Genomic DNA, 21,944 nt, shown 5'->3' on the forward strand with positions numbered 1-21,944 from the left:
TTTCTCTCTCTCCCTCCCTCCCTTGCTTCCACTCTCTCTAAAAATCAATGGAAAAAAATAACCTCAGTTGAGGATTAAAAAAACAAACCAAGCTGATGCAAAGTCACCCATCCCTAACTACAGAGGTCTCCCTTTAGAAAGAATTACCGGGGAAAGATGAGAAAAGTTCTTATCAACACACCAGCTTCATAAACTCTTCTGGTTTCTACCCCACTCTAGTATTTTGTCCTAAAGACATTCTGTCTCCCTACTTCACTCCTTCTAAGCTGTCTGCACCTGCTATCTCTTAAGTCTCCACTTGAATCACCTGCAAAAGGCAGCTATAGACCTTCAATGCTCACAAAAAGCTTAGGTCTCTCATCCACCTATTCAGACCCTATCTTTTCAGTTCAGTATCCTCCAGGAACCCTCCCCAAAGCTCCGAGACTAATAATCTACCTGCTCTTACTATGCCTGGTACCCAATGCTTACTTTCTCTGCTTGGTTATGGTTAACTCAGCACTGTCTTCAGAGTGCCCCTTAATCCTCACTTCTTTCATGCTGGTTTAGAAGACAGAAACCAAGCTAAATACTGGATTTCCGCCATTCTAAAACACATTGTTTTCACATTTTAACATCTCTGCAGTCAGAATGTGTCTCAAAATCCATAGGTGAGTTGCAGTTTAATTAGTAGTATTTTTTTCTTTCTTGGTGGCATGTAAAACTATGGTGTATCTCATAATAGATGACATCAACTGAGGGCTTTGGAAGTGCCAGTTGGATGCTGTGTTGAAAGGGGAGGTAGAGGGCGGGGGGTGGGGAGGGGAGAGAGGGCATAGAAGGTAAAGGGGGATAAATGGTGATGAAAGGAGACTTGACTTGAGGTGGTAAACACACAATACAACATATAGATGATGTATTGTAGCATTGTATACCCGGAACCTGAATAATTTTATTAATCAATACCACCCCAATAAATTCAATAAAAATAAAGAAAGACAAGAAAGGGGATTATCACCATGACAGGCTTTAGACAATATCCCTTCCAGCTTATAAAACTCATGACTGTTTTCAAAGCAACACCTCACCTGATAAGGCCAAAAGGAAAAAGAAGAAAGGAATTAGCATTAAATGCATTTCAATTAAGTGCCATCCACTATGTTAGGCCCTTGACATATATAAAATAACATGTAATTGCCCTAGCAGGTTTGGCTCAGCAGATAAAGCATCACCCTATGAACTGAAAGGTCCCAGGTTTGATTCCGGTCAAGGGCACATGCCTGGGTTGTGGGCTCGATCCCCAGTGGGGGACTTGCAGGAGGCAGCCGATCCAGGATTCTCTCCCATCATGGATGTTTCTATCTCTCTCTCCCTCTTCCTTCCTCTCTGAAATCAATAGAAATATTTAAAAAATTTAAAAAATAACATGTAATTCTTCTAACAACTCTATGACATAGGTATTTCTATTCTCAGTTTTCAGATAAAGAAAATGAGGCTCAGAGAGTTTTGTTTGTTTGTTTTTTTTATAGCAAAGGTGAAAATTTATTGAAGAACAAGTACAGACTCCCACGTGGGAAAGGAAAAGAATCTCACAGCACAGACTCCCACGTGCGGAGGGGGAAAGAGTCCTGAGGCTCAGAGAGCTTAGAGTGCTGCACCCAATGTTACCTGACAGATGTGTAAAAAGGCCAGAATTATCCCTAGGCCTCCTGCACCTGAATGGGACTTTGTCTGAACCCCTCATATGGAGGAGGGGCTGCCCTGACTGGCCTGTAGCTGCCTATATAGTTGCCCTCAGAGTAAGATGTGACTACACCCACTCCTATGGCCACTTAAGACCTGGTAATCACCTCACGTTGGCATTTGCTCCACTGTCCAAAAGGAACTTGACCATCTGCTGATGTCCCGCGCTGGTGCAGTGGAAGAGGGCAGTCCAGCCTTGAATGTCCTTCATTTCTAGCTCAGCGCCTTGCTTCAAGAGAACACAGAATGCTTGTTACGGCCTCGTCTCCTCTACGTGGAGCGGGTGCCCTCCAGGTCATCATGCTGAAAGAATCAAAGTGATTACACGCACACCATGGCCTGCAGTGGTTCACATCTCTGCCAGAGCAGTCAGGAGCCCCTCAGGTTTCTGGGCCTGAGTCCCCTCGTAGCTCACCTGGAGGAGAAAGTAGGCGATGCTCTCGTTGCCACAGCTGGAAGCAAGCATCAGTGGAGTCTGCCCTTCCGGGGTCGGCACATTCACACTCACCCCCGCCTCGAGCAGCAGGTGCACGATGGTATCGTGTCCAATGTAGGAGGCATACATCAGCGGGGTCCAGCCACCACCATTCTTCTTATTCAAATCTAACTCTCTCCTAAACAAATGCAAGATATGCTAGCCATGCCCAGCCATCTCACATGTGGGTGTAGCAGAGCCAGAGTCAAGGCCAGGAATGAAGCTAAACATCGTATAGTGCACAGGACAGCCCCCACCACAAAGAATGACCTGGCCCAGGTTGTCAGTAGTGCCAAGATCGAGAAATCCTGACCTGGAGCCTTGACTGCCTTCCACCAACAGACCACAGTCTCGTAGCCAGTGCTGGGGGGAGAGGAAGGGACTTAGACAATGGAGTTCCACTGCAACTAATTCCCCTTTGTCACCCTACCCCACAGAAACATTCTTAGAAAACCCGTGACCAAACAATCCTATCTTTCTCTCTGATTTCCATTAAATTTCTAAAAAACCATTTCCCACAGGAAAAAAAAATGTGGGCTTCCCAGGTATGGCAATAACATCCACTTCCAGGAACATCTTGTGTAGTTTATGCCCCACAGCCTTTCCTCCAGTGGAGCTATTCAATCTGCCAATCAATCCACACAGCTTGTGCCTCTCATAGGTATGCATATAATAAACTATACCATTCACTAGCATCTTCTATTGACTCTGGAATGCCCATAAAGCCATTCTCAAAGGTCCTGATCCAGAAATGCAGTAACAGCCACTGGCTGGGAGAGCCACATGAAGACCAATTCGTCCTCACCACGTGACATTCATTGATGGAGCACTCAATTCCACATGGAGGAGGAAGGACCTGACCCTTGGCAGAACATATCTGAGGCTCTCACACCTCCCATCAGCCCAATCCCCCCATTCTAATGCTTCCAACTCCTTGGATCCTAAGTCTATCTTACCGTGAGCAAGCCTTAGGATTGGCTAGCATCACAATCTCCATCAGAACACAAACATTTCCCTCTTCTCTTCTGTGGAGCCATTCTGGACTGTGCATTTTACCAGAATACCAAAGTTAAAAGCCCCAAAACACCGTAGCAGCAGTTATCAATGGGGTCTTGGTGACCCTGGGGGGAGATGTGCTGCCCGAGTACCCAGCTACACAATCCCAAGGCCACCGGTGCAGGAGTACAATGGGATAACCCTCACCACAGTGCACTTGCACTTGACTGGCCAGGTTTTTGTAAGTGATGGCTATGACTTGGGCACTGGAAATCTGGGGCTTCAACAAGATTTGACTCTGATGCCCCAGGAACTGGAAAAGGCACATGTAGGTATGGACATAGATCGTTTCTGTGTTATCGATGAGAAATGGAAATATAAGCACAAAGTGTGGTGGATATAAAGGGCGTGAAGGCGAGGAGACAGATTATTTTCCAAAAATTACAGTACACATCACAGTGTACTACAAACAAGACAGCCAAGGACCACTGCTGTTATATGGGGACTTAATTTATGTATAACATTAGTAAAAAATGGTATGTGGGCAGTTAGTTCAGGTGGCAATCCTCCAGAGGGGCAGATGAACCTTGCTGCCTTCTCCTCCTCCTCTCCCTCTTCTTCCCCTTCCTCCTCCTCCTACTCTTCCTCCTCCTCCTCTTTGGCAGATGCTGGAGGGAAGAGGAGGGCACCCGGGATTAAAATGAACCCCTTGGGAAAAGGTCATAGGGCATTGCTTTCTATTTTTATTTGAGCATTCCCGCAGTTAGTAAAAAACCATAAAATTACTTTGCTTAAAGTAAGCTGGAAATGTTTCTAACTATACCTATAAAAAAAGTTTAGCTTTTTCTTCCTAGGAATAAAAACTGCCTTCCTTATTAGAGTACAGCATAAACCACTATTCACAACTGCCTGAGAGAAGCAGGGTTAATCTAGGCCATATGTACTAAATGTCTATGAATCCTGGTTAGCTTACTAATATCTCTATTTGGGAGTTGAGGCCACTGAGATGGTCCTCAAAATCTAAGGAGGAGTATTATTTCCCAAGATGTCTTACCGCTGCACACATTCCTTCACCACTTCGTACTGGCCGATGGAAGCAGCTGTATGGAGATCCAAGGGGATGGCCAGCTGCTCCCAGCTGACCTGTGCACCTGGCCCATGCCACATAGACAAGCTGCGGGTCAGAAGTTCTGGCTCACTGGCTTCATCGCTGAGCTCCGACATCGTTGTGGAGGGAGGTCCAGGGGTTTGTGGAGGGAGGTCCAGGGGTTAGGTTTTCTTTCCTGGTGGTTCCAGGGAATGAAACAAGATGGTCACACTCATACCCACAGTAGGTGGTTATGTCACAACCTAGGACTGATTTAGACAACTTTCTTTCATTAAATATTGCATGATTTTGTTCAGCCAGCGTGGCTCAGTAGTTAAGCCTCAACCCATAAACTGGGAGGTCACTGGTTCGATTCCCTGTCAGAGCACATGCCCAGGTTGCAGGCCCGATCCCGAGTAGGGGTCGTGCAGAAGGCAGCGGACTGATGTTTCTCTCTCATCCATGCTTCTATTTCTCTCTCCCTCTCCCTTTCTCTCTCTGAAATCAATAAAAACAGCTTTTTTTTTAATTGTATGATTTTGTGAGCTTGTCACCAGACAGAAAAAAGAAGAGCATATATGGTGAGTCATAAACTGCAGTGTTATTTTCCTTCATTAATCCTCAGGCCCCACATTCTGGAAAGGGTATTTTCCAGGAATTCAAGAAGCCTGAAAACCTCCTGGATGGTTAATAAAAAAATGCTAATTGAGTCAGTGGACCAAATCAGCTCTTGGGTGTGGGGGAAAGAACCCTGGACTTAGAGTTAGATCAAGATTTAGCTCTGCTGCCCTGGCCAGGTGGCTCAGTTGTTTGGAGCATCATCCCTTATACCAAAAGGTTGTAGGTTTGATTCCAGTCAGGGCACATACCATCCCTGGTTGGGGCACAAACAGGAGGCAACCAAAGGATGGTTCTCGCTCACATTGGTGTTTTTCTCTCTCTGTCTCTGTCTTCCTCTTCCTAAAACAAACAAACAAACAAAAACAATAGAAACATATCCTCTGATGAGGATTAAAAAAAGTTAGCTCTGCTATTTGGCATCTCCCATCCCATTCTTCACTGTCTAATGGATACATAATATCTCAAAGGGCTGCTATTCAAGACCCATGGAAGACCGAGTAAACAAACAGCGGCACATTCATAGGATGGAATGCTACTCAGCATTAAACAGAAAGAACAACAGTTGATACACACAACATATCACACAACACAGGAACCAATCTCAAACATATTGGGCTAAAAGCCAGACTCAAAGGCTACCTACTGTACGATTCCATTTATATGACTTTCTGGAAAAAATAAAACTAAATAGTTGGAGAACAGACTAGAAGTACCAAGGGTTGGGGGTGTGGGGTGCACAAAGGGATAGCAGGAGGGAATTTGAGGGTGATGAACCCGTTCTGCATCCTAATTGGTGGATGTGTAACTCTTATGTATTTATCAAAACTCATAGACCTGGATACCAAGTGAGTGAATTTTACTGTATGTAAATTGTTTTAAACAAATAAAATTTGAAAAAAATTGAGAGCCCCTACCACAGGAACTAGGATCTGATTGGTGTTCAGCAAATGTCAAGTAACTACGAATCTTCCTATTCATCCCTTGAAAATGGGAGAGATAGGACAATACCAGGAAGAGTCTGGGAATCTTACACAAATCAAGGGCAAGTCATTAGCTTTTTGGTATAACCCTCAGGTCCAGGAGTGACATTTGTCTCCTATTCCTCTCTGGGTGAAATAGAAAGAAAAAACAAAGAAGGGCAAAGTCCAATTCAGAAGGCCTAAAGGTACCACAGATGCCGCTAGGACCTCACTCTCCACTAAAGAATGTTTCCAAGCCCCCGGGAGACAGCCAAGATGGCCAAGACAACAAACAAACTGCCAATTTTGGAGACCAAAGATTTGTAGGCCTTTTGCAAGAGTATGTGTACGTGCGATGGGGCCTACAGGCAACAAAATTCAGAGCAAAACCCTGCCTCCTGGAACCACCACCTTTCACAGCTGGCAGGGCCTGAGCTCAAGCAGCTCCCACTTTGCAGGTGTGAGCCTTCAACCTGAGCAGTCCTGACCCACAGAGCCTGGATTAAAAGCCCAAAAAGCTGAGTGTCAGTTCAGAGCTACTTTCAAATACCCCTCAAGCCTTCTGTGGGTGTGTCTCTTCTACCCCAAATGCCTCCTCTTGGGTGGGGCCCATGTTCTCTCTCCTTTTATTGGATGCTCACATGTCTGACGCCCTGAAGAGTGCTGAGGGATAATCAGAACCAGGCCCCTACTCAAGAAGCTTACAGAGAATTTGGATGCGAAGGGACCATAAAGCTATAATTACTTCGTTTTCACCCTGTCACTGCCAAACGCAACATGATTATATTTAATACTTTTAGAAAATGTCTTTTGCCTATTGCTTCCAGAACTTATCTCAAGGAAGTAGGACTTGGGATAGGAACTTTTTTCACTCTACCTTTTGGTTCTGTCCATTTTGTAAAATAGTAAGTACCATTATTTTAAAAATAAGCAAAATGTTAACTTTAAAAAAAAGGTGCCGGTGGTCGACCGTCACGCCCACAGGGAAAATATCTATATAAGCTCCAGGGCACCCCCTGCGGTCCTAGTTCGCTGGCCTTCCCCGGGGCCGGGGTATCCCAATCTCCTCAGGCTCTGAGGAGGGTCCCTAGGGAAGAACCGGAGCACCGACTGCACAGACGTCCCTTGCCGTCTCCTTCCAGTAACCCTACACGGAACGTGGCTTCATCTCCCCGCTCCACAGCTGCAGAGGCGAAAGCTCCGAGTCAGAAACTCACCGAGCGAGCAAGCAGCAGGCTGGGACGCCCCGCTGCGGGCTGCGCGGATGGGCAGCAGGTGCCGGCACCAGGCGGGGCCGCTGTGGATCCTACCTGCGCGGGCCTCGAGTCCTGGGTCGCCTTCGGCTAGCTGCCGCCACCAACTGCACGCCCGCTTGCTGCTGCGCTCCTCCGGCTGGACCCGCTCTGCGCCGCGCGCGTCCGGGACCCCTCCACGCCGGCTGCCTCAGCGGCTGGACCCCGCGGCCCTGCTCCCGCCCCGGAAGTGGTTGCGGAGGCGCGGAGCACGCCGGGACGTTCGCGGAATCGCGGAGGAGCTCTGAGCGCGGTGGAATTCGCCGATTCCACACCCGGACCTTCCCGTCAGCTCGCCCGGCTCTCTGTAGGACGCCCGCTACAACCAATGAGCTGGGAGAGTGCGCCTGCCCCGCCCCTCCACTATCCGCAGCAACCAATCCTATTGCAAAAGAGGCAAGACGCGCCAAGCCCCGAAAGAGGCGGGGGTGGGCGTCGGGAGGGGGACGGTTGGCAGTCCAATAAAGTAAGTCTCCCCTGAGGGGGTATTCCGAAGGCGGTGAAAGGTTCAGTAGTTGCGCCGCGGCCCAAGGGGGCGAGAGCAACCGGAGGGACGCGCTGGAGGCTGGGTATAGCCCTGTCAGGACAGCGTTGGGAGGGGAGGCCGAGGCGGAGGCCTGAGGTGAGGGGCCTCGGGCCTGCCGCAGCTGCAGAGATAAATGTCGGGAGTTGGACGGGACGCGGAGGAGACAGGGGTTGGGAGTGTGTGGAAGGACAGACGCTGGGTTTTCCGGTTTCCGAGCTTTAGCATTTAAAAGCCTGACCGGGGAGGCCGTTGGCGTCTAGTTGTCATGACAACCACCCGCCCAGTAGTGGGGATGACAAGGGTGGGACTTTGGGCGGGGCTAACGGGCTGCAGCCAAGAAACGGACGTGGATTCAGAGTCAGGATTCCGAGGAAACTTGGGATGCCAGTTTGTGTAGCATGGTCTAACCCTCATCTGCTGGATAAGCCAAGCTCCTCCGCTTGGCGTTCAGGACCCTTTAGGATCTGGTCCGTGTTTGTTTTTTTTTTTCGCAAAGTCCAGCAATTGACACCTTTCCACCCCAAACTTATTGGGCAATTTTCACTCCTCTGGCACACTACACGTTCTCCTGCAGCCCAGTGCCTTCCCCTTTCCCTTCATTGCCTTGTCCACCTAAAGAACTTATCAGTCTCTGGTAGTCAGTCCCCTTCACCTGTTGTCCTCTGATCTGCCCTGCAGCCAGAGAACATCCCATGATGTATGTACTACATGCGTCCACACTCTGCAGTTTCCAGTTCTGGGTGCACCAAACTCCTGTCCCCACTCCTATAAGCACAGAAAAAGCAAGAAGCCCCACTGCTGCTACACTGATGGGAGCCTTGATGCAGAGTAGTAGCCAGCTAGGGCTGGAGCAGGAGTGTTCTCTTCCCATTTTATAGGCACAGCTGCCTCAGGCTGCAAGGATTTTCCAGGCACTGTCTCGGAAGTACATCACCCTACATTCCTAAAGCCCCTTTGACCCATGAGGGGTTGGACCTTTTCCTTTTAAACTGGGATACAAAAGGGGGGGCTGCTTCAGTGCCTTGGTATGAGGGTTAAATTGAGTGATGACTCAAAAAATATATATATGCTGGGGACTCTAGTCTATTCCTTTGTAAGGGAGCAGTAAAAGTTAGTGGGGCCTAAAATCCCCTCTAATTTTGATAGCAAATTCTCTTTCCCATATACAAACAATATAACTTATCTGAACCTATGAAATATAGATAATGGTATATAGTATCTATGTTATATGATATATATATATATAGTTTACATATATCATGTATATACATGTATCATTGTATATATCATATACTTGTGTACATAATTATATATCAATATCTATATATTATCATATATCACTATATATTCATATACATATATCTTCGATCTCCATACTGCACTGCACTGCACACACACACACACACACACACACACAGTGCAGGGCATAGTGCCTCGCACTCAGTAACAGGAACCTGCAGAACCAGAAGGGAAATGGGGTAGGAGTCTGTGAGTCAGTTTTCATCCCCCACAAAGTGGTAGATTCTTTGAAAAGGCACCCCTGTCCCGTCCCTCCCCCCCCCAGCTCTTGACCCCTGGTCCCTGGATCCTGTCACCTTATCCTGCATCCTCTATAGGGTTCCTTGGATGATGGCACACTGAGAAACTTCCTCTGAGCCCAGACCCCCATGGCATCCCAAGACAAAGATGTGGAGCCCTCACTGCCCTCTCCACGGGCCTCCCAGATGGGACCCTGGGAGGCCATTCTGGAGGCTGTCAGGGAGCAGCTTCCGTCTCTGGACTCGGATTCCTCTTTGGTAAGTACGTACCTTCTTCCCATGTCATCTTAGGCCCTGATTGCTCTTCCTCTCCTATGACAAATGCGATGCTGACGCATGGATGGCGATGGAGCTTATTAGCTCTGCATTCATCATCACTGTTTTTGTTCTCTGAATATATTTATTGGTGCTCAGCATCCTCCTGGGTCTTACTAGTGACCCCAAAGGACAACTGGAGAATTCCTCTGAGGGCTTATCACAGTGCACTGAAATGGTAGCCACCCTCAGTGGTGGTTCTAGCCAAGTTCTGGCTCAACAGAGAGTTGAGAAAGCACCTCAGCAGAGAAGGATAGCAGGAACATCAGCATCAAGCAGACCTGGGTCCCCATCCCCACTCAGTAGCTAACTTACCATGTAGCCTGTGGGCAGTTATCACTGGTACAAATTTGGGATTCTGTATGTAAAGTGCCTGGCCCAGAATGGGCGCTCAACTAATAGAGTTAACAAAGCCACCCATATCCTAGGGTATTTTTTTAATCCTCATCCAAGGGCATATTTATTGATTTTAAGAGAGAGAAGAAGGGGGAAAGAGAAAAATCGATATGAGAAAAACATTGATATGCGACAGAAACATTAATTGGCTGCCTCCTGTATGTGCCCAGAACCCGCAGCCTTTTGCTGCTCAGTAAGATGCTTCACCAACTGAGCCACCAGCCAAGGCTTCATCCTAGTGTTTTTCTTACCCTGGTGAACACCTCCGTTTGCTTTATAGAAGATGGTGATAAACAGAGGTACATCATGTAAGAGTTAAGGACCAAGGCTCCACATTGTAAATTGTTGTAAGGATTAAATAATTAAATTTTGAGCACAGTGCTTGGGACATGGTGAATGTATAATACATAGTAATTTTCTTTTTAAAAATATGTTTTTATTGACTTCAGAGAGAGGAAGGGAGAGGGAGAGAGAGATAGAAACATCAATGATGAGAGAGAATCATAGATCGGCTGCCTCCTGCATGCCCCCCACTGGAGATTGAGCCCGCTACTGGACATGTGCCCTGACCAGGAGTTAAACTGTGACCTCCTGGTTCATGGGTCGACACTCAACCACTGAGTCACACTGGCCAGGCCATAGTACTTTTCTGGTTGATCACATGCATTCATTCAACAAACATTTAAGGAGCCTACTCAGCCTCTTCAAGGACCAGGAGGCCTTTGTAACGTTATACACTGTGGTGGGCCTTGCTTCACCATGATGCTAATTGTGCTTCTAGTTTCTACCTACTAAGAGAATGTTGGGTGGCAAAAGTGACTCTGAATTTAGGTTTAAGTGAGTTGTACCATCTTCTTATGTAGTGGAAATTAGGCATGTGAACACATGTAAGATGTGACAGCGACCCCACAAGCAGAGCAAAGTGGGCGATGCACCAGGTGGGAGCTCAGCAGTGGATGTCAAATACACAGGTTGGAGCTGGGTGTGTAGAGAAAGGTTTTAGAAGTAACAAACCAAATTTGGGTCCTACCTGTGGCACCTGCAAAGATGAAAATGACACAGCTTCGACCCCAGAGGTCTTCCAGTGCACAGCGAGGCTAATAGGGAGTAGATAATGCAACCCCAGTGCCTTTTCACATCTTCAATCTCATTTGCTCTCATCTTCAGAATACTCCTGTGAGGTGGGCCTCCCCCACCCTACCTTAGAGGCGACAAATGAAGGCTTTAGGTCATTAAAAGATGGTTCAAGTCATGGGGAGGGGAAAAGCTGGACTCTGCTCTTTTAGCTACCACTTCGGTACCCAATTCATTCACACCAGACATTAACTAAGCACCTGCTGTGTGCAATGTCAAGGATGGCAGGTATGTGCAGAACTGGGAACTCAGGATCTCACTTCCACGAGGTGGTGCTGCTGAGCTTACTTTTCTAAATCAGCAACAGGAACCAGCACTGGGCAAGGCCCTTTGGGAGAGAACTGATTGCCCCTGCTGTCCCTCCGAGGCAGGGCAGAATGGGGTAAATGGGGCAAGGCCCTCCTGGCCCCCCTGCCAGGTAATCCCTGAGCTGTCTTGTCGGTCCACAGTCAGACTGCGGAGAAGAGGAGCTGTTCATCTACCAGCGAAATCAAACCACCTTGATTCCAGACTTGTCAGAGGAGCTGGCTGAAGACCCTGATGGGGCCTGGGTTGCTCCGGCCAACAGGTCTCCTCCTGAGGTCAGTGGAATGCAGGCTCCAGGGAACCGGCTGGCAGAACAGGGTGTGGGAGTAAGTGTCCATGGCTCTCACTGGATTCTAACAGCAGTGTGGGTCAAAGAGGTCAAAACCCCTGGTCCAGCATCTCTGCACACCCAGGCCTTTCTCCAGGTACAACCCAAGGAGTTCAGACACCAAACATCTACCAGTCTTGTACATAGTACAATGCCAGGAGCTCAGCACACTTAAGACCAGGGTTTTTCTTCATTTCTATTACTTCAGCAATTCTTCTGGATGATTTTTTAAAAAATTCAAGATGGAAAAGTCTGTACCAATTTATAGGGGTCAAGCCATGGGCTTGCTCTAGAATCAAAGGGCTTGGGTTTTATCTTGTCCACCGCTTAATAGCTATGTAGCCTGTTTATAGTGGCCAAAGGTTGAAGCAACCCACATGTCCATCAACAAACAAAAGGGATAAAATGTGGTCTAGCCATACAGTGGAACATTATTCAGTCCACTAAAAGGAATACAGTACTGACACATGCTACAGCATGATAAACCTTGGAAACTGAGCTAAGTGAAAGGGCACAAAAGAACAGACAGTATATGGTTCTACTTCATTAACATACCTAGAATAGGCAAGTTTATGGAGACAGAACGTAGATTAGAGTTTACCAGGGGCTGGTCGAGTGGAGTAGAGTTTCTGGTTTTTTTGGGGGGAAGGGGTGTGGAATGAAAGAGCCTAGGAAATGGACAATGGTGATGGTTGCACTGCATTATGAATGTATTTAATGCCACTGAACTTTACATTTAAAAATATTTAACATGGCAAAGTTTGTTACAGACATGCTATAATTAAAAAAAAAAAAACTTCCCTAAAATATGTTTTTGAGGCTGCTAACTGAGGTCACCTGTTTTCTCAACAGCCACTTGTGGCACCTGTGGAGTTCTCAGCAGAGCCCTGGGGTGAATGGAATGTAAGGATGAAGGAAGGGAAGGACCCTGGCCAGCCCTTGGAGAGCGGTGGTGAGAGCAGCTCTCTTAGGATGCCTGAGGAGACCCCCACATGGCAGGAAGGTGACCTTGGGGAAGGTGACCTTCTCCCAGGAGAAGACCTGAGGATGGACCCAAATGCTGTCCCCAGTGTTCAGAAGGGCTCAGACTCTGCAAACCGGAGAGCCCTCCGAAAAGAGAGAAGGAAGATGATCGAGAGAGACCTACTTCATAAAGTCACCTGGGGTGCCAGGGACCCCGCCTGCAGTGACCACAGTCAAGTGAAGGAGACACCCTGTGAATCTGCATCCACAGGTCCGAGACCAGGGACGCCACCACAGGGGCCCCGGGAAGGCCTGCCAGTGCTCTCCCTCCAGGTAGGCAACTCCCTTGCCCTGTGCATCCTCAGGGTGTGACCTGTACTGGTCACAGGCCAACTTGAGGGCTGGCCCATCACACCTGCCTTAATCTGTGGGAGCTGCTATAACGAAATCCCCAGATCTAGGCACCGGCACATTCTGTGTCTGGTGAGGGCCTGCCCTCTTCTCACTTTGTCCTCACTTGATGGAAGGGATTTGGGGCTCTTTTATGAGGACACTAGTTCCATTCATGAGGCTCCCCCCTCAAGACCTAGGCACCTCCCAAAGGCATCACCTCCAAACCCCATCACTTTGGGGGTTAGGATTTCAACATATGAATTTGGGAGGGGCACCAACAGTCATTTTACAGCAGCGACCTTAGGCCCATGGTCCCCTGTCCACGGCAGACAGGCTGTCATACCTGTCTCAGGGTTTGTGCAGTGCTGGCTACAGACCATCCTCAGGCAGAGTTAACAAAAACAAGGAAGAATAAGGAGACTCCAGCCTTCTTTAAAAAAAAAAAAAAGTGCTAATCCCAAGCATGTTTATAAAGACATACAACTGCATATAAGATAGAGAACAGAGCCCCAGCTGATTTGGCTCAGTGGGTAGGGTGTTGGCCTGTGGACTCAAGGGTCCCAGGTTCAATTCCGGTCAAGGGCATGTACCTTGGTTGCGGGCACATCCCAGTAGTGGGTGTGCAGGAGGCAGCTGATCGATGCTTCTCTCTCATTGATGTTTCTGACTCTGTATCCCTCTTCCTTCTTCTCTGTAAAAAATCAATTAAATATATTTTTAAAAATCAATGGAAAAATACCCTCAGGTGAGGATTTTTTAAAAATGATGTTGAAAAACAGATAAATAATAAAATATTTTTTAAAAAAAAACATAGAGAACAGACTCTGTCAAAGCATAATTCTCAAACATTAATGCTCCCATTCTCGTACAAATAGTGAACACCTGTTAACATTAGACTTAGCTCATGAATGCGGGACAAGCAGGATGACAAAAGCAGTTCAAAGAGATTATAAGAAACTAGGATTTTGTAAGACATTGGAAGAAAAGAATTGAATGCTGAGATAAAATTGCTACATTAAGTGCAAAATCAGTCAACATCCTACCCGGCAACCGAACTGATGTCTTTGGAGCTATCTTCTTTACTGGACAGAAAAAAAAAACCATTGCACTTTCTCAGTTTTACAAAGTGGTAAAACAGGTGGGACCTGATCAATTGTTGCAAACCAACCTCCCCTAGGAAGGTGAGCTTCTTAGAAAAGCTCCAGCATGACATTGAAAGGTCATTCAATTCTCTTTTTTGCCTTATTTACAAATTTGAATAATTTTCTTAACAGCTTTAGAGAAAACTGGCATCAAGGTGTTCATGGAAGTCATTTCCACAAATTCCATTCTTATAAATTCCATTCTTATAAATTCCATTCTTTCTGTTCACTCCTAAACATTTTTCTTTTCACTCACCTACAGGGCTGCAAGGAGCTGCAAGGTCATACATAACAAACATTAATTCCTGCTTAATTTCCCTCCTCTGGTCACACCAACTCTGCCTCCACAGCATTCTTTTTCAAGTCTCCAGTTTTCAGCACTTGCCTAGAATTATCTGTTTCTTTTTTAAAAATATATTTTTTATTGATTTCAGAGAGGAAGGGAACAAGAGAGAGATAGGAACATCAATGATGAGAGAGAATCATTGATTGGCTGCCTCCTGCACACTCCACACTGGGGACTGAGCTTGCAACCCAGGCATGTGCCCTGACCAGGAATTGAACCATGACCTCCTGGTTTATAGGTCAATGCTCAACCACTGAGCAACGCTGGCTGGGCACAATCTGTTTCTTAAGAGCAAAACTTTTTAACCTTCCAGTGTTTTAAACCTGTATGAACCTACAAAATTTTAAAAAGACACTGGGTTTTCTCCAGGTCAAAATATACCTTTGTGCCAGACACAGAAGTATTAACCAAAAAGGCATAGGAACCCTAACTGGTTTGGCTCAGTGGATAGAGCGTCAGCCTGCGGACTGAAGGGTCCCAGGTTCGATTCCAGTCAAGGGCATGTACCTTGGTTGTGGGCACATCCCCAGTGGGGAGTGTGCAGGAGGCAGCTGATCGATGTTTCTCTCTCATCAATTTTCCTAACTTTCTATCCCTCTCCCTTCCTCTCTGTAAAAAAAACAAAACAAAAAGGCACAGGAAAGAGGTGCAGATCCCTGGTGCTTCATTCTGCAACCCACACAGGGTGGATGAGTAAGCCCCATCTGCAAATGTGGGCATGCCTCCAAATCCTGATTCCTGCTCTGGGACATCCCATGCCAGCCTCTGTTGCTCCTGGCATCCTGCGGCAGCCTTGTAATGTCCACTTTAAATCATTTCAGCAACTTGAAGAGTGGGATTTGGATCACATCCTTCAGAGTCTAGCTGGACAAGAAGACGACCGGGGAGATGGAGCACCTAGAGGAGTGTGGTGGGCAGCTGATCACCTCCAGGGCCCAGGTCTGACCTTAAACACCAGGGCCCAAGGGCATCTCCACAAGTAGCTCCTTCCAGGGCCTCTCAATAAAATGGGTTCATGGGCTGGGTACAGTCAGCCTTGCATCCCACCAAGTCCTCTCTGCTGCTCAGCCCTCACTGTCTTGAACATTCAGGTGTCAGTCCTTGAAAGACTTCATTTATATACTCACTCATTCATTCACTATATGTGTGACTGCCTGCTATGTGCCAGGCATAGACCAGGCCCTAGGGATACGAGAGGGAGCCCTGCAGAATTGGTCCCTGCCCTTGACCTTTACCTTTTCCTCCTACCCACCTCCTGAAGCCTTCCTCTCTTTCCCTCTGGGTGGAAAGTAATCCTGTCTTTGGCTCTTCTTTGGCCAGCTTCTAAACACAATCCTGCTTCTACTGCCTCCCTGTTTACAAAAGAAAGCCAGGGATGTTGATTACTGTCAGTGCTCTGGGCAATCCTATATAATAAGAACTAATATGCTAATTAGACCAGATGGTGGAAGGACCAGTGGGGGAGGAGGCAGCGAGCCTGTGCTGCCAAGCCAGCCATGGCAGTCCCGGCGCCCCCACTTCCGCAGAGGTGGCTGCAAGGGAGCAGGCCTAAACTGCAGTTGGACATTCCCCCGAGGGCTCCCAGGCTGCCAGAGGGATGTCTGACTGCCAGCTTAGGCCTGATCCCCAGGGGAGCAGACCTAAGCTGGCAGGTGGACATCCCCTGAGGGGTCCTGGACCGCAAAAGGGCACAGGCTGGGCTGAGGGACCCCCGAGTGCACAAATTTTTGTGCACTGGGCCTCTAGTTCTGTAAATAAAACAAAAGCTCCCTATTCCCTCCAGGCCTGGCCCGTAAAGGTAAGTGGGTGCAGGTCTGAGGTAAAGAAGCCAGGACATTCAGTTAGGCCTCCAGTTCAGAGTGAAGGTTCTGGGGCTGATAACCCTGTGCTGTTTTTAACAAGGTTTTGTTTGTAATTTAACCCCTGTTAACAGGCTGTGGAAAACCCTATAAGGTGGGGTGAGAGTGGGGGCTATAATTAGTACCCCTATTTTGAGGACAATGTGGCAGAATGTTTTCTATTTAAAAGGCATATAAGCCTTTGATCAAGCAATTCCACTTCTAAAGTCTATCCTAACACATACTCACATAGGTGGGTAAAGATGTGTATTTAAGGATGTTCATCTCTGTTGCTGTTTGTTTACAATTGTGAAAAATTGAAAGCAACCCATATTTAGTATCAGTATTTAATAGGAGTCTAGCTAAGTCTGTTAAACCACAGAACAATCTGCAGTGTTAGTCTGTATACATTAACTTGGAAAGATGTAATATATTCAGTGAAAAAAATCTACAGAGGATAATCCAATTGCTATTTTTTTAAAGTGAACACAAGTGGAACTAGGGAGTGGGATAAAGTGTTAAGAAGTCACCCCTAAGAGTTGTCTCCCTGCTGCTGAAGATACCACTCCCCCAGCCCTGCTGGGTGGAGGTGGGATACCAAAGGGGTGGGGCCGGGCCTCCCAGGCCCCATTAGTCAGCATCCCTTACTCTCTGGTCAGGTCATGCCGAGCCCAGTGCCCAGGACAGGCTCATGGAACAGCTCACTCTCCTGTGTGCCACGCAATTCAGAGCCTCTTCCTCTGCCTGGAAGATGCCTGCTGACATGCCCCCGGACAATGAGCAGCTGGAGGTCAGAAGCAGGTGGGACTTCTTGCCAGTCATGGCCCTGTCCTCTTTAGAACTGGCCCCAGCCTTGCAGCCTATTGTGGATGGGGCACTTGATATATATTTCTAATTTCATCTAAAAAATCTGATCAAGTAGGTGCTACTATTATCTCCATTTCATAGATGGGGAAACTGAGGCTTAGAGATGTTGACTTACCCAGGTCATATGTAGCAAAGCTGGGACTCAGCTCCAAAGCACCTCTCTTTCTCCCACAACATGGAAAACCCTCCCTTCACCATCCACATGGTCTTCCAGGGGCATAGGGCCCTGGTCTTCTGGCCACTGTTAATTGGGCCAGCCCTGAATAGCTGACCCCAACGAGGCCAATTAGAGCCTTTCCTTGGGAATTTTTACCCTGGTATCTGGGTAGAGGTGAGAGGGAGGAGAAAGGCCAGTTGTGGTGAAAAATACTAAAGCTGGGGGTGGGGAGGAGCAGAGTTGAGGACAGGGCCCAGGTGTATCCCTGCCCTTCCCACACTTTGGTTGTTCCACTCTTTTTAAGAATCTGAAAGCCAATGATTCCCTTTTCGCTTGAGTTAGTTGGAGTGGTTTCTGTCCCTGGCAATCCGAAGTGTCAACAGAAATGTCGACCTGCACTGTTCAGTTGTAGCCACTGGCCACATGTGGTTACTGAACCCTTGAAACATGGCCTGTGCTGAATTTTTAATTTTATTGTATTAATTTAATTTTAGTTAGCCTAAATGTAAATTGCAACAAGTGGCTACCATGATGGAAAGCACAGATACAGGACATCTCAATCATCACAAAAAGTTCTATTGGATGGCACTGGAAAGTTCTATTGGATGGCACTGGCCTAAATCTTAAGGGTTGTTCTGAAGAGTAAAATAATTCATTGATAGGCCCTCCTCAGTGCCCCACACACAGTGGGCGCTCAGTCAGTGGCAGCCAGTAGCCCAGCAACAGGTCCCCTGTAATCACCGAGAAGGGACTCAGCACCCCTGCTCTTCTCATCTCAGATGTGCTTTGACGGAGCTGGGCTTCCAGGCCGAGCTGAGTCAGCGTCGGCTAAGGAACCCAGCGGAGCCTCCCACCACCTTCATCGACCTGAGGCCCACAGAGCCATCAAACCAGGGGTCATTGGAAAGGTACAGAGAGCAATGACAGCCCTGCAGCAAACCCACTGCTCTGGATGACACATTGGCCTAGAGGGGAACAGGGACTTCGAGGGATGGAAAGTCTTGGGCACGGGCAAGTCCTGGGAGCACTGCTCAGTTGAGAAGTGCTCTTAGCCAGGAGCCAACAGTCCCACTTGGTCCTCAGGAGGTTCTCCCAGCAGAGAGGGAGGAAGCAGAGGCAGACACAACCTTTCTAGGTCTAAGCAAACAGTCTAGGTGGGGTACATCGCCCTGGGAGCTTCCCTTTACCGCCTGGCTGGAAGCCCAGTGGCCCTTTGGTTTGGGTTGGCTGGGCTTTGGCTGGCGTTCCCACCCTCCTGCCTTGGGTTATCAGAGAGGCCTGGGCACTCCAAGTCCTGGTAGGAGCCTGGCCTGGCCAGGGTGGATTGGGGCACATCTAGAGAACCCTTGTTTCCTCTGCCCCAGCCCCAGCTCCGGCTCCAGCTCCAGCACCAGCTCCTCTGACAGTGAGGAGGCAGGGGAAGAGGAGACAGCTGCTCGGAGAGACTGGCAAGGCCCAGCGGGGCTACGGTAACCACTATGGGCTCCTGCTGCCTGGGGCTGCTCCCTGTTGCTTTCCACACAAGCCCTTGGCCTGGCACATTTAATGTTTGTGCTTTCAGCTCAATGTGTTGCACCCAAGCCAGCACAAAAGGGTCTGGGGAGGTGGGGAGGGTCTGGGAGGTGGGGAAGGTAGTCTTGGGAGCCCACCTGGGACCCAGTATCATCTCAACCTGATAGTTGTTCCCATTCAACACCAAGGATGCCTTAGCCTGCTCTGAAAAACAGCTCCCCAATTGATTTCACCCCCAATTGGTGATGGCAGTGGAAGTGAAGAGAAAGTACAGAGATGGAGTAAAGTGATGAAAGGCCTGGATGAATTAAGATGTGAAATGTCAAAATTTAGAGAAGGCGCAAGTCTCCTTTGGGCAGGGGAGGGGGTTGGGGGGAAGTCTCCTTCGGGGGGGGGGGGCACTGTGGTCATTGGCAAGTTACAATCATGCTATAGCAGTGTCCATTTTTGGAATTGGAAAGCTTGCTGATCCTATCCTTTGAGAATGTCAGTCTAATGAAACTTTTCCCATACTCTGGTCCATGATCAAGCATTATAGGAAAAAAGGGAAGAAAAATTTGGGTTGAATATGTACACGTATAATACCTTAATTTAAAAAATTGAAAAAAAAAAAAGAAAAGAAAAATTTGGGTTGAGAAAGGACACATGGGCTTCATCCCAGCCATGTTTAACATGAGGACATGAGTTGTGACTCAGCGAGGGCGGGAAGCTGCAATCGTTTATGTACATGTTGAGAACTGGGGAACATGCTTCTGGAAGCGCTGGCTTTTGTGTGTGCCGTTTCAGTGGCAAAGCATTGGGAGGTTTGGCCTCCACTTGGCATTGACTGAGGTGGTTCTCTTGTGTTACAGGGACTGTACTGGGAAAAGTCAGCTTCTCCAGCAGCTCAGGGCTTTTCGGAAGGGGATGGCTCAGCCCCAGTGGCCTGCCAACAAGGTTCCTAGCAGCCAGAAGGCTCCTGAAGATACAGCTGGATCTGGGACTGGGAGGAAGCAACATGTAACACTCTGAGTAAGGCAGAATGCCCTGGCCACTCAGGAGGAAGTCCTGGGGCCCTGGGGGACCCTCTTGGGCCAGGGATAGCCAGAGAGGTCCTGGTATCTCCTCGGGGCCAACTGTAAATGCCTCTGGGACTGGATCTTAGGAGGTTATTGGGATGGGTTGACAAAGTCAGCACACCTAGGCCTGATGGTCCCTTCACTCTCCTGTTTCCATTAGCAGGTGCTTTTGCAGTGCAGGGCCTCTCAGACTGGATCCGTCATCTAGCCCTCTGTTAGAATTTGGTCAGAATATTTTTATGCATTTACAGCAGAGATCCCAGCACTTATACATTGTACAGCATGAAGACAACACAGGTGACCCTAATCCTCTGAGAGGGCATGGAAGGAAAACCCATGAAGACAATGGTTTTGTTCTGATCGTGGAACTGCGAGCCTTTACATCTTTGTCCATTTCTGCATTTTTTCCATTAATGTACATCTGTTATTTTCATCATACAAGGTCTTTTTAAAAACTGTAAAACATACTTAGAGACTTTCAGGGTGGAAAGGGTCTTGAAAGAGTATTTAGCCTGATTTTCTGGGTCCCTGGATACTCGCTAGTTTGTGTACTTACCACACCATACACACATTAAATGAACTCTTGAAATTTCTCTTTTTTCTTTAAGACACAAAGGCACATAGAGGTTCTAAGGTTATTCCAAACTAAAGGTGAAGTTGGCCTTTAAATACAGAGAGAATACTGAATGCTCTAACACCCGAAACTGTCCTCATTTCACAAGGTATCCTTGTGGATAGCCAGCAGGAGCTGAGGGCCCACAGGAGGCACTCCCGTCTTTCACCCTGTTTCTTTGCAAGCATTACCCCCCCCCCTCATTTTCATAGTCCCTTCATAACAGGCTGAAGCCCTGATACGTGGCACCTCTGTTCCCTCCCCAACTTGTTTCCAAGATTTTGCTCGTCAGTCTCTCACCCCCCACCCCTCCCCGCACCTGCCCCATGGGTAGAGCCGAAAAATCATCTGGGGTCTTCCCATGCTGTGGACGGGGGTGGTCCAGCAGGGTCCTTGGCATTTGGGTGCATGTTCTAGCACTCAGCTAGGGTCACAGTTGGCTGCCATTTGCTGAGGGTGCGCAAGGGTCTCTTCCCATTCTGCTCTGCACCAGGCAAGAGAGGCCCTGCAGGGCCTCAGCCAGCCACAGGAAGTCAAGATCAGAGCCACAGACACTACTTGACCTGGCCACAGGGTTCCCACAACCAGCCCCCACTCGCAACAATGAAGGGCATTTTCATTAGAAGCCAGATGCAACAGGGGCTTCTGCAAAGCCATAGAACCCCCAGGAAGACGTTCCTGCAGAGAACGGGCATGCTGCTGTCACTTGGGGTTAGTTGGCACACCCTCAGTTCTGGGGCACACACAGGACAGGGCAGCCTCAGTGCTGCACACCTCCACCTGTGCTGCCAGCCTAGCTGTCAAGAGCAAAGGCCATTTTTTCCCTTTAACCCCATTTCCCCCATCTCTACCCCTTTTAATGCCAGTAAGTTCATTTAGGATGTTTTGCAGTGATAGAAAAGAAACTTTGTTCCAAGTTCAACTTTGAATTATTCTCTGTCAAAGTAAACTGGGAGGATGAGGCGGTGGGAGTTTAGACCTGGATTGAAAGCCTGTTCTGCCACTTGGCTAAGGTTCTTAGAGCTCTCATGGCTTCAGTTTTCCCATCTATAAAAGGAGACTAATGAAAAGTCCTACATCATAGCACTGCAAGAGAGCATATCATGGAACAGGCACTTGATGGGCCCAGCTATCACACCAGGAAGAGGACAGCCTCCTCCAGCACCAGGCGGGACCTGAGAAGTGAGCTGGGGCTCTTGGCTGTGTGTATGTGGGGGGCGGGTTGTCGGCAGTGTTGGACCAGCTAGATCTGGCTGGGTATACTTGTCCTACGAGAGCTCTGGAAGCTGGCCTAGAAGGTGAAAACAATCTTTAAACTAGGCGGCCCCATTCTCCAGTGAATACGCAGAACAGAGCACAA

At 48.0% G+C, this 21,944-nt stretch overlaps 2 protein-coding genes across 6 annotated transcripts in view; one reads left to right on the forward strand and one right to left on the reverse strand.

Moving 5' to 3' along the window:
• Positions 1-7,367, reverse strand: part of ANKS3 (ankyrin repeat and sterile alpha motif domain containing 3) — a 34,455-nt gene extending 27,088 nt beyond the window's left edge. Inside the window, exons 1-4 of the mRNA XM_054714691.1 lie at positions 7,078-7,367; positions 4,248-4,476; positions 2,138-2,336; positions 1,830-1,951 (exon numbers count right to left, since the gene is read on the reverse strand). Coding sequence (XP_054570666.1) covers positions 1,830-1,951; positions 2,138-2,336; positions 4,248-4,417 — 491 coding nt within the window. The 5' untranslated portion in view covers positions 4,418-4,476; positions 7,078-7,367. The remainder of the gene's footprint in view (positions 1-1,829; positions 1,952-2,137; positions 2,337-4,247; positions 4,477-7,077) is intronic.
• Positions 7,368-7,471: 104 nt separating this feature from the next.
• On the forward strand, positions 7,472-20,562 carry DNAAF8 (dynein axonemal assembly factor 8). 5 transcript variants are annotated; one of them, XM_054714694.1, is made up of 10 exons: positions 7,472-7,548; positions 9,295-9,474; positions 11,511-11,693; positions 12,548-12,991; positions 15,361-15,478; positions 17,037-17,178; positions 18,181-18,309; positions 18,766-18,870; positions 19,765-19,924; positions 20,132-20,562. In XM_054714694.1, exons 2-9 carry the CDS (start codon positions 9,346-9,348, stop codon positions 19,922-19,924), a joined length of 1,410 nt encoding a protein of 469 aa, XP_054570669.1. In that variant the 5' UTR covers positions 7,472-7,548; positions 9,295-9,345; the 3' UTR covers positions 20,132-20,562. The 5 variants fall into 5 exon arrangements, with proteins under 5 accessions (XP_054570669.1, XP_054570668.1, XP_054570667.1 ...); XM_054714693.1 differs by lacking the exon at positions 7,472-7,548 and adding an exon at positions 7,566-7,618; XM_054714692.1 differs by lacking the exon at positions 7,472-7,548 and adding an exon at positions 7,681-7,774.
• The last annotated feature ends 1,382 nt before the right edge of the window (positions 20,563-21,944 follow it).

Source organism: Eptesicus fuscus, chromosome 4 (assembly GCF_027574615.1).
Source record: "Eptesicus fuscus isolate TK198812 chromosome 4, DD_ASM_mEF_20220401, whole genome shotgun sequence".
NCBI classification, from domain to species: domain Eukaryota; kingdom Metazoa; phylum Chordata; class Mammalia; order Chiroptera; family Vespertilionidae; genus Eptesicus; species Eptesicus fuscus.

Excerpts from the sequence above, each read along its gene's own strand:
- DNAAF8 (XM_054714694.1), top strand. The coding sequence starts at position 9,346 with ATGGCATCCCAAGACAAAGATGTGGAGCCCTCACTGCCCTCTCCACGG. Across the intron at positions 17,179-18,180 it reads CAGCTGGAGGTCAGAAGCAG|ATGTGCTTTGACGGAGCTGG; the intron begins GTGGGACTTCTT and ends TTCTCATCTCAG. Across the intron at positions 18,310-18,765 it reads AACCAGGGGTCATTGGAAAG|CCCCAGCTCCGGCTCCAGCT; the intron begins GTACAGAGAGCA and ends CCTCTGCCCCAG.